At 36.3% G+C, this 18,053-nt stretch overlaps 1 protein-coding gene across 2 annotated transcripts in view; it reads right to left on the reverse strand.

Annotated features, from left to right (window-relative positions):
* cdh4 (cadherin 4, type 1, R-cadherin (retinal)) overlaps nt 1-18,053 on the reverse strand; it is a 262,132-nt gene that overhangs the window by 10,945 nt on the left and 233,134 nt on the right. For both annotated transcript variants that reach the window (XM_051123120.1, XM_051123119.1), the window contains 3 exons: nt 17,561-17,698; nt 5,733-5,918; nt 4,482-4,735 (listed from right to left, as the gene is read on the reverse strand). In XM_051123120.1, coding sequence (XP_050979077.1) covers nt 4,482-4,735; nt 5,733-5,918; nt 17,561-17,698 — 578 coding nt within the window. The remainder of the gene's footprint in view (nt 1-4,481; nt 4,736-5,732; nt 5,919-17,560; nt 17,699-18,053) is intronic.

Raw genomic sequence — 18,053 nt, forward strand, 5'->3', positions numbered from 1 at the left:
TAAAAATCCATAAGCATCCGCAAGATGCGGCCATAGAGCTCAACGTTCAATCATAATTTATGCTCTAACAGTATGGCTGAGGGTAATAATGTAGAACTTTGAGATCATCAATCCATTTAAATGCCGTTAAAATCATATTTAGCCTGTTATGAGGATATAGCATGTGGATTATTAAGACGTGTCCCTCATTCAGTCACAGCACGGGCTCTGTTCTGATCAATGGATCTGCACAGGGAAATGCAGAAACATTTACACTCAATCAAATCACAGATGTGACACATAATCTTTCTTCTACATATTACTGGGTAATGCATCAGGCTCCCGTGCTATTAATCCAAAACAGTGAAGTTAAAAACAGTTACAGCCTATTTATCTGCCAGGCCAGGTCTCAAAGTTGCTAAGAATGCTGCTATTGCTATTTAATTAATATCGCAAACGATTTCAGTATTGCTAATAATCAAGTGCTGCAAAACAATATTTTCTTTCTTAGCATTTTTGTCGTTTTATAGTATAAATATCTAAATATTCTTGAACCAGGATGCATTTACTTGAGAAGTAAAATGACTTAAGATATTATTATGTCTCGTATCTGCCAATGGGGTAAGAAAAATAATCTTAATTTAACATTTTTCTTGCCCCATTGACAGATAATTTAGCTTGTTTTAAGCAAAAGCTAACAAAATTTGGATGTTTTTTTTCAGAAAACAAGACATGATTCAAAACAAGTCATTTTACTTGTCAAGTAAACACATCCTGATTTAAGATTGTTTAGAAATTTATACTAGAAAACAAGACAAAAATACCAAGGAAAAAAAAAAATTGCAGTGAGCCCACGCCGAATCTGTGTTTGTTTGTTTGTCAGGGTCTTTTGTTTGCTAAGCACTTCCCTGTGACTTATTTGAGCCTGCAACATTGATAGATTCGGAGAGCGAGAGCGCCACAGTGTGGACTGTATTGATTGGACCGTTCCTTGCACACAGTGATCTATGGAGCGAGTCTAGTGAAGGTCCCCCGAGTGCGTGAGTGAACGTGCAGGGAGGCAAACTTTGGATCGATACTTCAAGCTGGCATCTTGCCCGCACACTTCTGAGTCATGAAAAAAAAAAGAAATCAAGGGAGATCAAGCGTGAACGACTGATAGAGAGAGAGAGGGAGGGAGAGACACAATAGAAGCAGCAGTGTGGGGAATGGTTTGGCTCATTACTCGGTGACCTTTCACCCCGTTGCCTGGCAACCCAGGCACAACCAAGGGACTAGAACAGGAGAGAGTCAATTAAAAGCATTTAGCTGCTCCCAGGGGTGCTAATGGTGCGAGCGATACGTGCTACATCACTTGACATACAGCACGATATGGAAATTGCATGTACTTCTGACGTTCGCTTACAAAGTCATTGGCTGACCCGCAACCGAGAGTGATGGATTTGTTTTAAGCCCGGTTTCTATAAAAATGGCTCTTAAACTCAGCAGTCAAATAAAGTCCTCATGGATTTATGGGAATTTAAAACTCAGGCATATTCAGCAGAAAATTGAAGCGAACGGAGTCGGTGGAATGTACTAGACTTTTATGTGGCGGACATCAGGTTGATTTGCTATTCATGCGTGTCACTCAGCTAATGAGCACTTTATGTAAATGATCAATAGCAATTACTGAGTCAATCGATCATTCAATGAGACTCTTTAACTTTTTAAACGCATTTAAGTAACTGTGTCGTTGATATGAGACATATAAATTAAAAACGTTAGGATGAAAATAAGCTTTCCGGCAATGCGGTGTATAATTGTGCACTTGTACATAGGTCAATAATGTGACACTGATTTTGTGTCTTATTCTAAATAAAGTAGTAAAAAAACATTAATGACTGGAATATATATCTATGATATACACATTCAATATGTGGATAATTTCTTTTTTTTTTGTGGGACTTAATAAACTGTAACTGTAACATTATTAATATTTAAAACATTGTTAGGGGACAATGGGGCTAAAGGCGCCTTTGATATTATTTTCCTCTAAACCACTAGATGGCACAAAAACGTGGCCTAGCACTTTCCAAAAGGTTCGCTTTTCAAGATACACGTGCAAATTTGTCTGATCCTTGACGCGATCGTGGGCAGCAGCGCAAAGTTGATTCTGTGCTTACTTGATCCTTTTTAAACGTTTTTAAAAATGCTGTAGATTTAAGTGCCAAATGAATTTAAAATTAATACATATATTTTGAGACAAAAGTCGTCTTCAGTTTTGTTTAAGATAATTAAAGCAACATTTTTAAATAAAAGAATATGTAAAAGTATGGTATTTGGGGTAAAAAGCACCCCTGCTGTTGAGGCATTTGTCGACATGACATTGTTATATTCAGATGGTAAATATCATATATTATGTTGGGTGTCCTTCTTAGAGATAATCACCATGTTTAGCATGAAACCACCATATTTAAAAACATGCTATTAATCATATTGTACAATAAAACATCATTTGTTGTTACTACTATAAATCTGTATTAAATTATTATGGGATCTCCCTCAATGTTTTCAGAATCTTTACATTTTAAAATGATTTTATGTATTTTAAAATATATGTTTTACATTAACATATTTTATTGACAGTATATTTACTGAACACAAATGAATTCTTTCATTTATCAAAATAAGCAGAAAAGTGATTGTTTTGAACAAGTATTTAATTAGACAATATTACAAAACAAAAAAACAAACAAAAAAAAAGCTAAAGTATTTATAGCAATACTGTGAGGCTTTTACCCCATGTGTGGGGTAACAGGCCCGGCTTGCCACCTCATACATTTCTAAAATTTTTAAACAAAAACAACTATTATTTATTTTCACACAAAATCTGTCGCTCTTTAAATGTTCAATACAAACATATATATTTTTTCTGCAATTACACATTTTGGGCGCAGTGAACACCACATTTTTTCTTAAGGTGCGCCTTGAGGCCCATTGTACCCTAATATTTAAAAAACTGTGTGGTGAAACCAGTGGTGTAGAAAGCCATAAAACAGGAAATTATATCACAGAGCAGACTCCTGACCTTGTATCAAGGTCATTATTATCATTATATATAAAAAAAAGAATACTAAAAAACAAACAAACAAAAAAACACTGAAAATTGTAAATATATACATTATACAAAATTATCAGGATTCTGATTCTGATTAAACAAGTCCATTTAGCGTGTAAGAAAAATGCATGACATTTTACTTAATGGTTTCACCACATGACAAATAAATTTAGTTATTTAATCAGACTTTTTGACTGTAAATGCTATAAATATTTTTTCAAACTGAAAAACAGACTACTAATAGGACTGTCACAATCCATTGATTCAGTTCAAGTACTCGATTAAAAAAATCCTCAACTGCAATTTCCCCGTGTCAAGCACCCGGCAAAATACCGGAAGTGGCGCATTCCACAGATGGGAATCCATCAAACACATTATTAGACCGTTTTCCAAGGCTAGATGATGTATTAAACCTATTTAAAAATCATAAAGCATAATGCTATTATGAATTCACAAACGTGCAATTGATTTAAATAAATACATACTTTAATTATTTGCATGAGTGCTGGTTATGTGCATCTCAGAGCAACTCTGTTCACAGCAAAAATGCTGCTCCACACAAACTGTTAGCATTTACATGTGTGGAGCATCTCAAAGTCCATTGTTGCATATTGCTGAGTTTTGGTTTAGCAAAATCTTCATCTGGGAACGCAATGTACGCCATTTAATCAGATTTGTGAGGTAAATCATTTAGAAACCTACGCAAACACAGGAGAATACAATATAATGGTCATCGCGATTTCAAAATAAAAGCTCAAACCCTTGCTCTGAGTTTACACGTTTTGATGTTCACATATTCAAAAAATATGGCTGTAACATTTCTGTCGTGAAGAAATGGCCAAATATTAAAGATTAAGTGGACATTTGAATTAAATGTTGTTTAGTCATTATTAAAGAATTCATTTGCGCAAGTAAAAACAATTGTCAGGCTGTTGGCACCCTCTGTAGGCATTTGCTATACCTCAGTTGTTTGTAATACATTACGTATTTTCACACTTTTATTCAATCTAACCATATGATTACTTGCTTTTGATACTTTACTGAACCAATTATCATTGCCTCATTGCTATTATATATGTATTTCAAGTCATTTTAAAGGCCATTTTTTGTATAGGTCTAAAAAAAAAATTACAATTATCCAATTACTTGATTAATTTGATTTCGTCAGAATAATCGACCGATTACTCGATTACCAAAATAACCTAATAACCTGGCACCTTTAAACTAACTTGAATGTTTTCAAAGATTTTTCCTTTTTATCATCTGAAACACACTTTGTCACTGACCTGTGTGTGTGTTTGAGCGAGTAGGAACATAAATGATTGACATTTGCGGTCACTCAGAAAGATTGACATCCCGAGTTTCAAACAGACAGGCAAAAGCACCTGCTGTCATTCCTCTCTACCTGATAGTCTGCTGGATGAAGCGGTCTGGATCCAGTGCAGCGAAAGTAGCGAGGGTGGTGTCAGCAGGCACTCCTTCTTCAAAACGGATGATTTTAGGGTTGGACGGGAAGACGGGGGCCTCGTTGACATCCAGTACTTTGATTGAAACCGCAGCGGAGGACGATGGCGAGGAGGGGATCCCGCTGGCCAGGTGAGCTTGGTTCGAGACCACCACCATCAGCGTGAAGGCGTCGTTCCTCTCATAGTCGACCGGCTACACATATGCACACAAACACGAAAGTTCCTTCAGCTTTCAAAGAACTTGATTGTGCTCTGATAATAGGAAGGTGATTTTAGATCTGGTTACATGAGCAAGAGGCTTTTTTGTTCGAGCCAACGTGATTCAATGAAACCCATTTCAATGAAAGACATTAAACTAACTCTTCACTGTCAGGCTGAATGAAACTCCAAAAGTGTTTGAAGAGGAACAAAAAGTGACTTAAGTTTGAAAAGAACCCTAGAGTAAAGGTTAGAAAGAGTTGACGAGGAGATGAGCGTGAGAGGATCAGCTGTTCCACGGGTAGAAATGTGGTGTGCCGAACCACATGTGACCGTGAAAGCTGGGTAACACTTCCAAAGAAGCTGAAATGCATTTATGCCGAAGGCTTCTATCGCTCTCTCACACACACACCATGCAAATTGCCAAACAAAGTGTGCAAAACATATGCATACACACTAGTTATGAAGTTACACATCACTGACTCTTCAATATTAGAGCAGTAGAGGCTACAAAACCGGGGGTTGGGGGATAAAAGTTGACATATATTTATTTTTTTATTAATCTGTGAACTATTCATCTGTGTTGCCGTCTCCCGCTTCTTTTATTATCACACAAAATGTGTTTCCTTGTCTCAGTACGGGTCAACACTTTCAAAAATAATGTGTCAAATTCATTGTAATGCTAACAAATAATTCACTGATAATGATACATTCAAACTCTTTTAGCAGTTTAAAGTATCATTTTTACCATTCCTTAAACTGAATAGGTTTTAATATGAATGAAGCATTGAGAGATGCTGAGGAAAGGTTTTAGTTTCAGTAAATAATAATGTCATGATTCCTCATTAATTTCTATTGGAAATGATGCAGTGCAGGGATAGAGGACAGATGGTGGATGAGAATGTTTGAGAATGCAGAGTTAAAAATCAAAAGATCAGCAATCTGAGAATCACAAATAATGTTTGACAGTGTAACCAACAGGATACACCCACCTTAACCACTATGACCTTGCCGTCATTGGTGATCTCATCAGTGCGTATGGCGAAATGGCCCATTGAATCTCCTCCTGTAATCCTATAGACAGCATTCCAGTTGGGTGTATGAGGCTGATCCTTGTCTCTAACTGTCAAATTGGCCACCACCACACCCACAGCGTTCTCTGGGACCTCTCCTAGGAACTAAGAGCAAGAGAAGACATAAATAAAATGAGACACTAAAATTATTTGAAAACAAATGGATGTGTGCATGTGTGTGTGTTTTAAACATAGAGTAAACTTGTCCAAAAAGTATTCAGAATTCCAAAAAGAAACCCAAATCATACACTTACTATAAAATCACTTGGGAATGAAAGCTTGTTTCCGCCACTAAATAAAAAGGGAATTGCGACTGTTTATCTTAGAATTGTGACCTTTTTCTCAGAATTGTGTGATATAAACCAGCAATTACGAGCTATAAAGTCAAACTTTTATTAATATCAAACTTTTTTCTCCGATTTTTCATGATATAAACTCAATGGCAAGCGATAAAGTCAGAATTGCACAATTCTGACTTTCTTTCTTGTGAATGCGAGTTTGTCTCTTGCAATTCTGTCTTTTTTTCCTCGTAATTGCGAGTTTATACACTGTAAAAAAACAATTTGTTAAGTCAACTTAAAATAATTTGTAACCTGGCTGCCTTAAAATTTTAAGTTCAGTCAACTCAAAAAAGTTTATTCAACTTGAAATGTTAAATTATACTAAGTGACAAACTAGATATTTGAGTTGAATCAACTTAAAATTTTAAGGCAGCTAGGAGACTTACCCATCTGTTAAGTTTAGCAAACACAAATATCTAAGTTGTTACTTAGTACAACTTAACATTTCAAGTTGACTAAACTTATTTTAGTTGACTGAACTTAAAATTTTAAGGCAGCAGGGTAACAAATTATTTTTACAGTGTATCTTGCAATTCTGACTTTTTTCACACAATTCTGACTTTTTTCTCAAAATTTAGTGATATCAACTCACAATTGCGAGAAATAAAGTCAGAAATGCAAGACTTACTCTTTTCTCACAACTAAGTCAAAAAATGCGACATAAAAACTCACAATTCTTCTTTTTCCTCACAAATACGAGTTTATATCTCACAATACTGATTTTTTTCCACACAATTTTGACTTTTACTCCCAAATGCAAGTTTGTATCTCGCAGTTCTGACTTTTTTCTCACAATTGAAAGTGTATATCTCGCAATTGTTTTTCTCACAATTGTGAGATATAAACCCTCAATTGCAAGTTATAAAGCCCAGTTCTGAGGGGAGAAAAGACTGATATGTTCTGAGAATTGTGAGTTTATATCTACAATTCTGACTTTATTTCTCAGAATTACGACTTCATATCTCAATTCTGACTTTATAACTCGCAATTGTGAGTTTATATCTCACAATTCTGAGAAGAAAAAGAATTGTGAGGAAAAAAAGTTGCAATTACCTTTTTCTAAATTTTTTATTCAGTGGCAGAAACGGCTTCCCATACCTTGTGACCAATAGCTTTGAATTTGATTGAAAAAAAGACCAAAAAAGTGCTGATGCACAGGTCTAACGTCATGTGTTTGAACATTTCTGGTTTGGTATTTGATTTCTACTGCAATGGAATTCACACATTCTAGGCCACCAAACACTTGGGAATAACTGGGGCCAATTTTTAACAGGAAAAATTGACTTGTAGGAAGCTAGAGTTCAGTGGCCTGCTCAAGGCACAATCGTGATGGTACATGGGTTATTACCAAACAGTTCCTTGAGGGCTTTGTTCTTGGACTCATCAGCTTTAGAGTATCGCAATAGTTCAAGTTAGCATTACAGACAGTGTAAGGGGTAAGTTTCGGATCTCATTTGTTACACATGGCTCTTGAAAAAATATCACACTCTACTAGCTATACCCACAGCCCAAGGTGCAAATGTGCGGCGAGCTGCAGCACACAAACACAAGCTCATTACAGCTCAGTAATCTGCTGTTTAAAGGGGTTATGAAGTGTGTCCGCCAGATGCTGTTTACAGTAATGGCATCACCATGCAGCAGAGACTACAGCCAAATACACATTGCTACATGCTCAGTAGAGACCTGTGCTCTAGCGGAGGCTATTTACTAAGTGCAGCTTCTTAAGATACAAGCTACTCATTGTTTAAAGTAGTTACACTACAGTCAAGCTCCTTGCTACTCGAAAAAGTAGTCAGCTATACTACAAGCTAATAATATGCACTAATAAGCTATTCTTTAAGTAGATAGCTACTTGAAAAAATAGTGTGCTACTCTACAAGATACTAACAAAAGCTACTATACTAATAAGGACTAACAAGCTGTTCTTAATGACAAAATTAGCAATGCTAAAAGCTATAAACATGCTAAGAACCCTTACAAAAATTAACCATGGTTTTACTGTAGTAAAAGTATAGTAACCATGTTTTTTGGCAGACTGAGTCCCATTTCTATAACCACAGTTTTACTACAAATGTCATGTTTATCTGTGGTTAGTGTAGCAAAACCATGGTCCTTAGCTGGTTTAAGCTGGTCGTGTGCTGGTCCTGAGAAGGAGATAGTTGCTTAGACCAGCTTAGGACCAGCACATGTCCAGCTAAATACCACCTTAAACCAGCTCAAAACAGCATCCATGTTTCAAAACCTTACCTAACCAGAATATACTATTATTTTCAACAGGGTTGCTACACTACTAACTACTTATGAAAGCTACAATACTAATAAGGACTAACTGGCTATTCTTAAAGTAGCTGGATACATGAAAAAGGAGTTGCTACAATACCAGATACTAGCAAAAGCTGTTATACTAATAAGGACAACTTATATCTCGAGTTATTTTTTATAGTTAGTGACATAAAAAGTTAGCTTCACTACAATCCATTAACAAGCAAACCAGATATTCTTAAAGAAGTTAGCTACACAACAAGTTAAAAAGAAACTACACTGACGCTATGTAAGCAGCCAGCTTTTTTTACATGATATACCTCTCTACCATATTAGCAATACATTTACACTCAATGCAACAAAAAAACTTGAAAAACTGTAAAAACTATGACACATAACTATAACTAGATGTAAATGTCAGTACTAAACAGTGATTCTTCAGAAACTTTTTTTTTGAATTGCTAATTTAACTGAATAGTCCAAACTAACCTAACAAATGTGTTTAATTAATGCCTGAGTTTGCTTAATTACAAATATCACTCGGATTAAGTGAATAGTAATGTTGAATAGAAATGTTGTGAAATTTCAGAAAAACATACTTATTATTGGCGCTATATTTACTTAGCAACTCCCCAACACTGGCAAAGACGCTTACAAATCTACTTCAGACACTTAAAATAGAATAAACGGTGGTTTATTTTCATGGTTTATTGGTTGAAATCGTCAAAAGGCGAGAATGATAGAGAGACAGCGACAGAGCGAGTAATATCTACTGGCTGTAGTGATGAAAACATCACAGGGCCGTCCCGTCTCTCCGGCTGCACGCTGTCTGGGACGCACAGCTGCATTTACTGATAAGCAGAAAAACACTCTGTTGAGATCAAACAAATGTGCTGTGTCCCTTCCAGGACGGGGTGCAAGAGACCAGTAGAGGACAGGACAGTAGAAGACATGATTGAGTGACTGATTGATCTGTGCAAAATCAGAGTATGCTTTCTCTATAGGCTACTGCTTACAGTTTGATGAAAAAAATCCTCTGGAGGCTAGTTCAATAAGATTTTGAAATTGCATGTATGTGTGTGCGAAGGCGTGTCGCATGTGTGTGCGCTGTCGAAAAGAAGAGGGAAGGAAAATGATACTTGTTTATGATTTGTGGATTACTGCGGGGGGAAGTGGGAAGAAATTCAGAGCATAGACAAAGAAAAAGGAAATTAATTTTTCTTCTTTTCCCTTGGAACCAAGGGTAACATTTCAGCCACATTCTCTTTAAAAATATGTAAAGAAATAATTAATTAAAAAGCTTGAGTGTCTCATAGGCACCATATTAGATGTGCTAGTTTGATTGTGCTTAAAGACAGAAATGATCTGTGACAAAACTGAATTAATTAGAGGAATAATGGATTTATGTCTTTCATCAATATTCAGTACATTTCCATTCAAGACAGGCGAGTCAGTTGGAAGCGCTAAAGATATTCATTACTAGTAACACTATTCATATTTAATGACAGGCTGAGCGTTTCGCCCTTAATATTTTTTTTTTTTTTTTTTTTAAATCTCACTTCAGTCAAGTTTACATTTGAATTTTTGTAAACAGCTCAGCTTTTAGAAACTAAAAGAAATAAATACATAAAAATAAATCATACCAAACATAACGTTTCTTTGGTTTGTCCAATATTTTTTTATTTATTTTCTTTTTATTTAAATAAATAATCACAGAAGCCCTAAAGCATATTTTGCTGAGTTTCAACTTTCAAAGTTATTCTGACTTACAGTAGTAAAACAGCTCTAAATCAATGTATTTGTGATATACCTGTTGAACGATTCTACGTAATCACAATAATGTTGCTTATAAATGTATTCCCGGGCTTCTGCAATACATAAATAAAGATAAACAAACAAACAAAAACAGTACTAGCTTCCACGTTGAGAGATTTAGAGAGTATATAAAAGCAAAAATAGAGACTAGAGAGAAACAAAAATCTCTACACTGAATCAAGATGAAAAACACGACTACAGAGACGTGATTTTATGTCAGGCATTCTAAAGAAAACAGATCCATAGCATCGCAGCACATAAACATTAATGCCTCGCATTGATTATAAAGCCTGTGGTATATTTATGCTTTTTCCAGTGGCGCTGAACTCACAGGTCCACTGTGTTCATCACCTTCATCATCATTAGATTTGTCATTACAGTCATCATGGCGCTTCAAAACAGAGTGATCAGTTATTTCTTTAAACGCAGTACTATTTCGCTTTACTCCCAAGAAGCGACGGCTCTTTCCATATTCATGCCTTTTTTTACATGAATAAAACATACGGCTGTCTTCAAATTGGAAGCGATATATCTGCTAGGTTTACACCCCCTCAAGCAATTTCGCTTAATTAGCTTGCTTACGTTTCTGAGGGTCTCCTACGGCAAGATGTATACTGCTTCATGCCTCTGTCAAATGCAAATAATCACAGAACATTTCTACCCTGCTCCGACTCAGTCTGTGTGGGTGAACGAGAGAGTGTGCGCGTGCGAGAGAGTGAGATAGGATGGATGAAAAACAAAACAAATTAGTTCTAGCACATAACTCACGAATTCTGCTCGAAAGATGGTGCGTATGCGCGTCTGTCACAAACATGCAATTGCAAGAAGCACAAGCCCAATTCCACGGCCCAAAGCCATAAAACGTCGATGAGAAGTTGATTCCCACGTTCATATTCTCAGCTTTAAAGGTTGAGAATGAAATGTTTGTCTGCGTTTAACTAGCAAAAGCACGGAGTGACGAATTTCAGACGCTTTCGAGCAAGTCAATTTGCTGTCTGCGTTCCGCCGTCAAGGTGTTTGATATTTTCCCTCTTTCTCTTTCTTCCCAGTGTACTGTTTCCAAAAAAACAGATTCAGCAAGTCTTTCACAAACCGCTGACTGAATCAACAAACCCCTCACAAGTGTCAGGTCGGGCGAGCCCGCCGTAAACCAGTTGTGGGTAATTTTCTCTCGGCTCAGTGATATGTGACACAAGTGTTTGTTATTGGGAGCGAGAGCATGTGCTGAGTGTGGGACTTAATTGCTGGTGTCATCTGGGTTAACTTGCTCTGTTAGGACCTGTCATCCGCACTGAGCTAAGACAAGACAACCCAAACGCTGGAGTTGTTCTTCGGCTGCACTGTATAATTACGGGCGCCGTGACGGACAAGGACGTGCGCGCAAGAGCGCACAAGCTTGCGTGGAGGAAAAAAAAACTTTTGAAACTGGACAATTTTCAGAAAGTATCACGAGTAATCAAGTGGGTGGATGAGCAATGAGTTCATTTGATTTTAGTCTTGCTTTCAGTTTCGCTCCTTCACGGTTCATTCAGACTGAGAAAGTGTCTAACGCACGGATGAGGGAGTCTGAGTGTGTATTACACAGGGGAGGTGTCATAGAAAAGATGGATGGAGGTCTGTCCTATAAGTCCAATAACTCCATTACAGTCTGGACCATAAGTGTTGATAGACCTTATTTTAAATCTGCGATTAACTGAGCTGTCAGCACCCTTAAAAATCTGTGATTGTGTGATCTCTCTTCACGTTTGATGAAAACAGCAGCTGCAGCAGCTATCTGGAGCTGTTCGCTGTGAATACTCATTAAACAACTTTAAAGTTTATGTGAAGTATTATCCTTTTCCCTCTAAAAATAATTGTCAATCAAACTTCTTAAAGGAATAGTTCACCCAAAAATAAAAAATCTGTCACTATTTATGGTACTCACCCTCATGACATTTCAAACCCGTAAGAGTTTATTTTTTATATTTGGAGCACAATTAAAGATATTTTTAACATTCTTTCATCCTTTTTGTCCATTCATTGAAAGTTCACATACTGTAAAAGTAAACCCAACCTGTTTCTGGAAATTATTACATTGCTTCTTAGCACTTTCAAAGTGAAATGTCCAATTAGTGGTGCTAAAAGTGCATTCAGTTTCATTTCAGTTTAATAATAGCATCAATTTGACAACGTTTTATTGGTTGTTAAATGTATTGTGGCAGTTCCGAAATGAAATATCTAGTGAGTGACTGTAAAAGGAAAAAAATGCAATAAACCCTCTTCTAAACCTAATCAATAGTGTTAACAAAAGGAAACATGAGATAAAATTAATTTACTGAAGCAACAAGACATTTCAAGTCTTTGTGCTCTTTTATCATGGTTTGTGTTTCACAGAACTTGTACCTGAGTGCAAAACTGTACCTGTGCGAGCTACCGAGTTTACTACATCAGAAAAGGAATACAAGTGGTTGCTGTTTTACAGCCTCTAGTGTTCATTTCAGCTGGAAATGGCAGTGAATTGTATGTGTAAATCGTCTAGGTTACGTAGGTAACCCTTGTTCCCTGAAGGAGGGAACGGAGACGTTACATCCCCTGCCACGACCCTACGTCACGCTGACGCTGGGCTGCGGCTCGGCTCCTCAGCGAAAACCTGAATGAGTGGTTGCATGCCGCCATCTTATATACCCGTATGTACGGGGGAGTGGCTCAGCATGCAAATACCACTCGCCAATGTTCATTGGCCTTTTGAATAAGGCTCAGAGATGATTGGTCTCTCAGGCGAGTTCCCATATGTAACGTCGTAGTAAACGACTGAAGGGGAACCAAAGTTCTGGCATGGTGCAGTCCGATAGGTCAAACTCAATCTGACCTAATGACATCGTCACATGGCGCAGAAGATTGGTTCTTTTTGTATATGCAGCCAATGAAATCACTGCTCAGCATTCAAATACTTGGCTAGTGCTTGCTGTAGCAGTTGCAGCATGCTTTAGAAACCCTCCACCTCCCAAGCTCCACCTTTATAGATCTGCAACAGGGTAATTCATGTATGCTATATGTGCAGAGGCAATATTTCTTACATGCTCACAGCAGCATGTTGTGGGTGTTTTGGCAGTAGCAAGTCTCTTTACTGTAGTAGCGTAGCAGATCTATTCTGCCAAGTCAAATATATTAACACTATCATGTACACTACAATGCCAATCCCACCAAGAGTTGTCATTACAGAAATATGTTTCAGGAGTTGTAGGTAAAATGTAGTTATTGGCACATATTTCCAATGAGCCAACACTGAGTTATCCATGTGAATAGGACATAGGAACAGATTTCACTTAGGCTTTTATTTATATATAAATGTGAAATAAATAAATAAAACTTAGGTATAAAAAAAAAAATTAAATTAAATCTGTTCAACGCACGTATTATAATGATTTTTTTGTACTCTGTCATATGTAAAAGTTTTGGTTGCATGGCGTTTCAATGGAGCGACAGATGTATTATTTCCATTCATTCGCATTTCGAATAATGAACAAAAGTCTTATAGTTTTGGTATGACATGAAGGTGAAAAAAAAACTGAATCACTATTTTAAGGTGAAAATAAATAAACACCTATTTACACTAACTCTGCCAATTAACATGTGGTTGCACTAGAGGACATTACAAAAGAGGGCTGTTTAATAACAGCTCCAGCGATGTAGGTGAAGTGTGCAGCACTGACTTTTTGACGTGATCGACCCAAGTTCACATCCGCCTTTTGCCTCATTATCTCATTTTATTCCCTTTTCACATCATATATTGCATTAAACATTTATTTGAATTCATTTTTAGCCTGCTACATTACAGTACATAAAATTTCACTTACCACATAAACAGAGTAAGGAGAGATGACTGGTATAGGGCCATATGATTTCCGCGATACAGAATCGTTGAATCCAGTCATAAAATTGGAATTTACAGTTTAACAGAATGCCACGGAATTTATCAAAGTTTGGATGATTTAATCAAAATTAGGTAATTACACTTAAATCAAATCATGATATACAGTAGACTAGTATCTGAAACAACAAAAAGACTATTTAAATATAAATCTTGCATGTTCTGCCTGTATCTCGGTCTGAATGAATGAATGAATGGCACAGATATTGAAGTGCACGATTTCAGCGTCTTTAACTTTTAGTAAATTGATGTTAAATTGTATAAGTTTCATGATTTGAATTAATTAGACATGCTTTTTGATTAATAAAATTTAAATGTAATTATTTAAAAGGAGTCCAGAAAAATTGAAAAAAAAAAAAATGGAATCTAGAAAAATTAAAACAGGAAAAAATGGAATTTGGGAATTAAAAAGAATTAAATAAAGAATTAAAAAATTGGGAATTAAAATGAAAAAAAAAAAAAAAGAATTTCACAGGGCCCTACTGATAGGACAATGGCAAATGATGATCCTGAACACCACAGACAAGAGAATGTGTGATTGTCAATCTCGAAAGTGAAAGTAAAAAGCAAGTGCGCATTCAAAATTTAAATGCCCCACATATTTATGGCGGCTCCCTGATGCCCGCAATTTACATACAGTATAATGACCCAACAATATAATTGCAAGAGCAAGCATTGAAATATATTTTTTCCTCACATCTCGTATTTATTCCCTTTAGGGCTTCCGTAGTTCTTGTCATTTCCTTTCCGAACACGGTATTTGGATTTGGGCACATCTTTATATTGCATACTGTTTTAATTCACTGCAATACTGAAGTGCAAATATCTGCCACTAAGTGATATAAACAGCATTCTTTGCAAAGAAAATGCTATTTTCACTTAGTATAAATAGAATCCATTGCTATTTGCACTTAGTGTAAATAGCATTTATCACTGTTTGCACTTAATGCAAATAGCCGCTGCCAATAAACATTCCTCTAAGCTGCATCATCTCACATTCAAGTGAGGGACAATAGGTCATGAACCTTTGATCTTGACCCTTGAGAATTCCACTATGGGCTTGTCAGCTCATCGCATCTCAAACCCACCAATTGACCCAATAGCATCCAAACGCTCGACACACGCGGCGAGACCCGTCCACAAGCATCTAGTCCTCAAAAACAACATTTGAGAATAAAATGACACCAATTAAAATGAAGAGCAAGACCGTCTGATGCCAGATGATAGATGTCATAGTGATTCACCAAGCATCGTTTGGCCTTCAAATAAATATTACAGGTAGAAAAAAATCGTGCAAAATAATTCAGAATGCTTCAGCATCAGACGGCGTGGCAGAGGCCCGGGGATATTACTTAATGAGAGAGAGAACGCAAGGGCACCAGAGATGAGCGCTGCGAGAGGGCGATAAAAGAGGGATGGCAGATAGCAGGAAATAAATGGAAACGGAGCGAGAGATAGACACCGAAAGCCAGAGAGAGGGATCGAGGGAAGGAGATAAATGGTTAAGCGAAGAAGGAAAGAGAGAGAGATGAAGGCTGACAGAAACAAACACTGGTAAATGTGGGAAGAGAGGTGTAGAGATACAGAGATAAAGAAAACAGGAGATGGAGGATGTACGGAAGGAGAAAGGAGAAAAAAGAGAGGATGAGAGGGGATTGAAGCCAGATGCCTGAAGAGAAACTACAGTCACCTAAGGGGCAGAACTGGCACTAGGACAGGAGAAACAGAGAGAAAAAGACAGAGAGAAAGCACCTGATCACACATCTCTCTCATTCCCTACACCCTCCATTTCACTCCATCTCTTCCCTCACCACCTCCCAGAATTCATTGCTTTTAGTGAATCTCTCTTTGTTTCACAGCTCCAGTAGGTTTCTCCAGCTGTCAGACAGTATTGTGTGAATTAAATGAGAATCAAGACACTGTTCGAAATCAGAAATCGGGGTAATGAGGAGTGGATGCGTCCAAACAGGCAGAGTATAGCTCCGTTCCAAAACCTAATCTTACCAGGCAGCGTCCTAACCGTCATGGCACCACATAATTGACTGAACTGGAACACTCTACATGAGAAGCAAATATCAGTGCCATACAAATTGAGATCCGGCTTACAATTGCTAAGGTTTTATATACAATTCAGTGTTAGCAAAACGATACTCTAAACAGCATACAAATACAAATATTATAGGCAAGACACTAAGCAAATCATATATTTTGTTTTTCATGCACTTGTCAGTTGTGAGATTTTAGGTTAAAAGCGGTTTGGCTTTTCATAAATGTTTCAGAATAGTGGGAAGAAAACATCCAAAATGCACTTTTAAGTGTTTTTTTTATTGACCATTTTATCTATTTACATCTGTAGATTTCAGTCACAATTCATACTTTTGAAGGCTGTTTTCTCAAAATGATGAGTCAGAATGAGTCAGAAATCTCCACTTCAGTACAACTTGCCTACAGCAAATTTTAGTATTATTTCTATCTCTTTTTTAATGGTGTTTGCAGAGGTTTTGTTTATACAACATTTCATTCCTAAAAACATGGTGAAAATGTTTTTTTTTTGGCTGTTGACAGGCTTTTCTGATTTATGGAGTGGTAAAAGATATTCAGATTCCCCTTTGTTAAAACATTTGACTCTAATCTGTCAACGAAATGAAACAAGAATAAATCTGGGTTTATCCAGTGTTCAAATTTCTGTTCTGCAAAGTATGCAAATGAGTGCATATTTAAGTAGATACTTTTTTAAAAAACTTGTAATACAAAAATGTTTGCAATTATTAATGTAGTCAACCAACTAATGGAATATGTGACCCTAGACCACAAAACAAGTCATAAGGGTCAATTTTTTGAAAATGGGATTTATACATCATATGAAAGCTGAATAAATAAACTTTCCATTGATGTTTGTTAGGATAAGACAATATTTAGCCAAGATACAACTATCTGAAAATCTGGAATCTGAGGGTGCCAAAAAAAAAAAAATCTAAATATTGAAAAAAATTGAGAAAATCAAAGTTGTCCAAATGAAGTTCATATTACTAATCAAAAGTTAATCAAGATTAAAATTTTGATGAATTTATATTAGGAAATTTACAAAATATCTTCATGGAACATGATCTTTACTTAATATCCTGATGATTTTTGACATATAAGAAAAATCGAAAATTTTGACCCATACAATGTATTGTTGGCTTTTGCTACAAACATACCCGTGCTACTTAAGACTTACCTTTGTGGTCCAGGGTCACATATGGTCATATCTATTTATTTATTTATTTATTTTTTTTACCCTATTCAACTATATTTTTAAAAGACACTTTTCAGTACTGAATAAACATATTGTTTATTTACAATCATTACTTTTAATTGCCTTTTCAAAGAGTTTTACATTATGTAAATGCCCTCTGTGCAAGCTGTAGGGTACTCACAGTTTTAGAGTCCAGCTCCGGAGGGTTGTCGTTGATGTCAGTAATGCTAATAAGGGCCGTGGCGGTGTTGGACAGGCCGAAGTTCAGGCTGCCCTCCATATCGGTGGCCTGGACTATGATGGTGTACTGAGACACTTTCTGAAACAACACAGAACATCATTTTAATCAACTGAAGGGACACACATTATACATGCAAAACCACAGATTTTATGCAGTTTTGGAATTAAAACAATAATAAAACAATCATTTTTATTATTATTTTTATATTTAATTTCACTTCTGGGAATTACTGTACAGAAATGGTATCAGATTGGTAGATTGAAAATTGTTACTGAATGATTACCATGTCATTTCAAAAATATATAGCATAAATACAGTATATTTTAATATATCCAATGTCTTTTTAAGTGTATTATGTTTTTTTGTATTTTCTAATGTCTGTTTTATTCTTTTGCTCATGTGGGGCCCTATAAAATTTGCTTTATTTTTTTCC

This window comes from Labeo rohita, chromosome 11 (genome assembly GCF_022985175.1).
Source record: "Labeo rohita strain BAU-BD-2019 chromosome 11, IGBB_LRoh.1.0, whole genome shotgun sequence".
Classification (NCBI taxonomy): domain Eukaryota; kingdom Metazoa; phylum Chordata; class Actinopteri; order Cypriniformes; family Cyprinidae; genus Labeo; species Labeo rohita.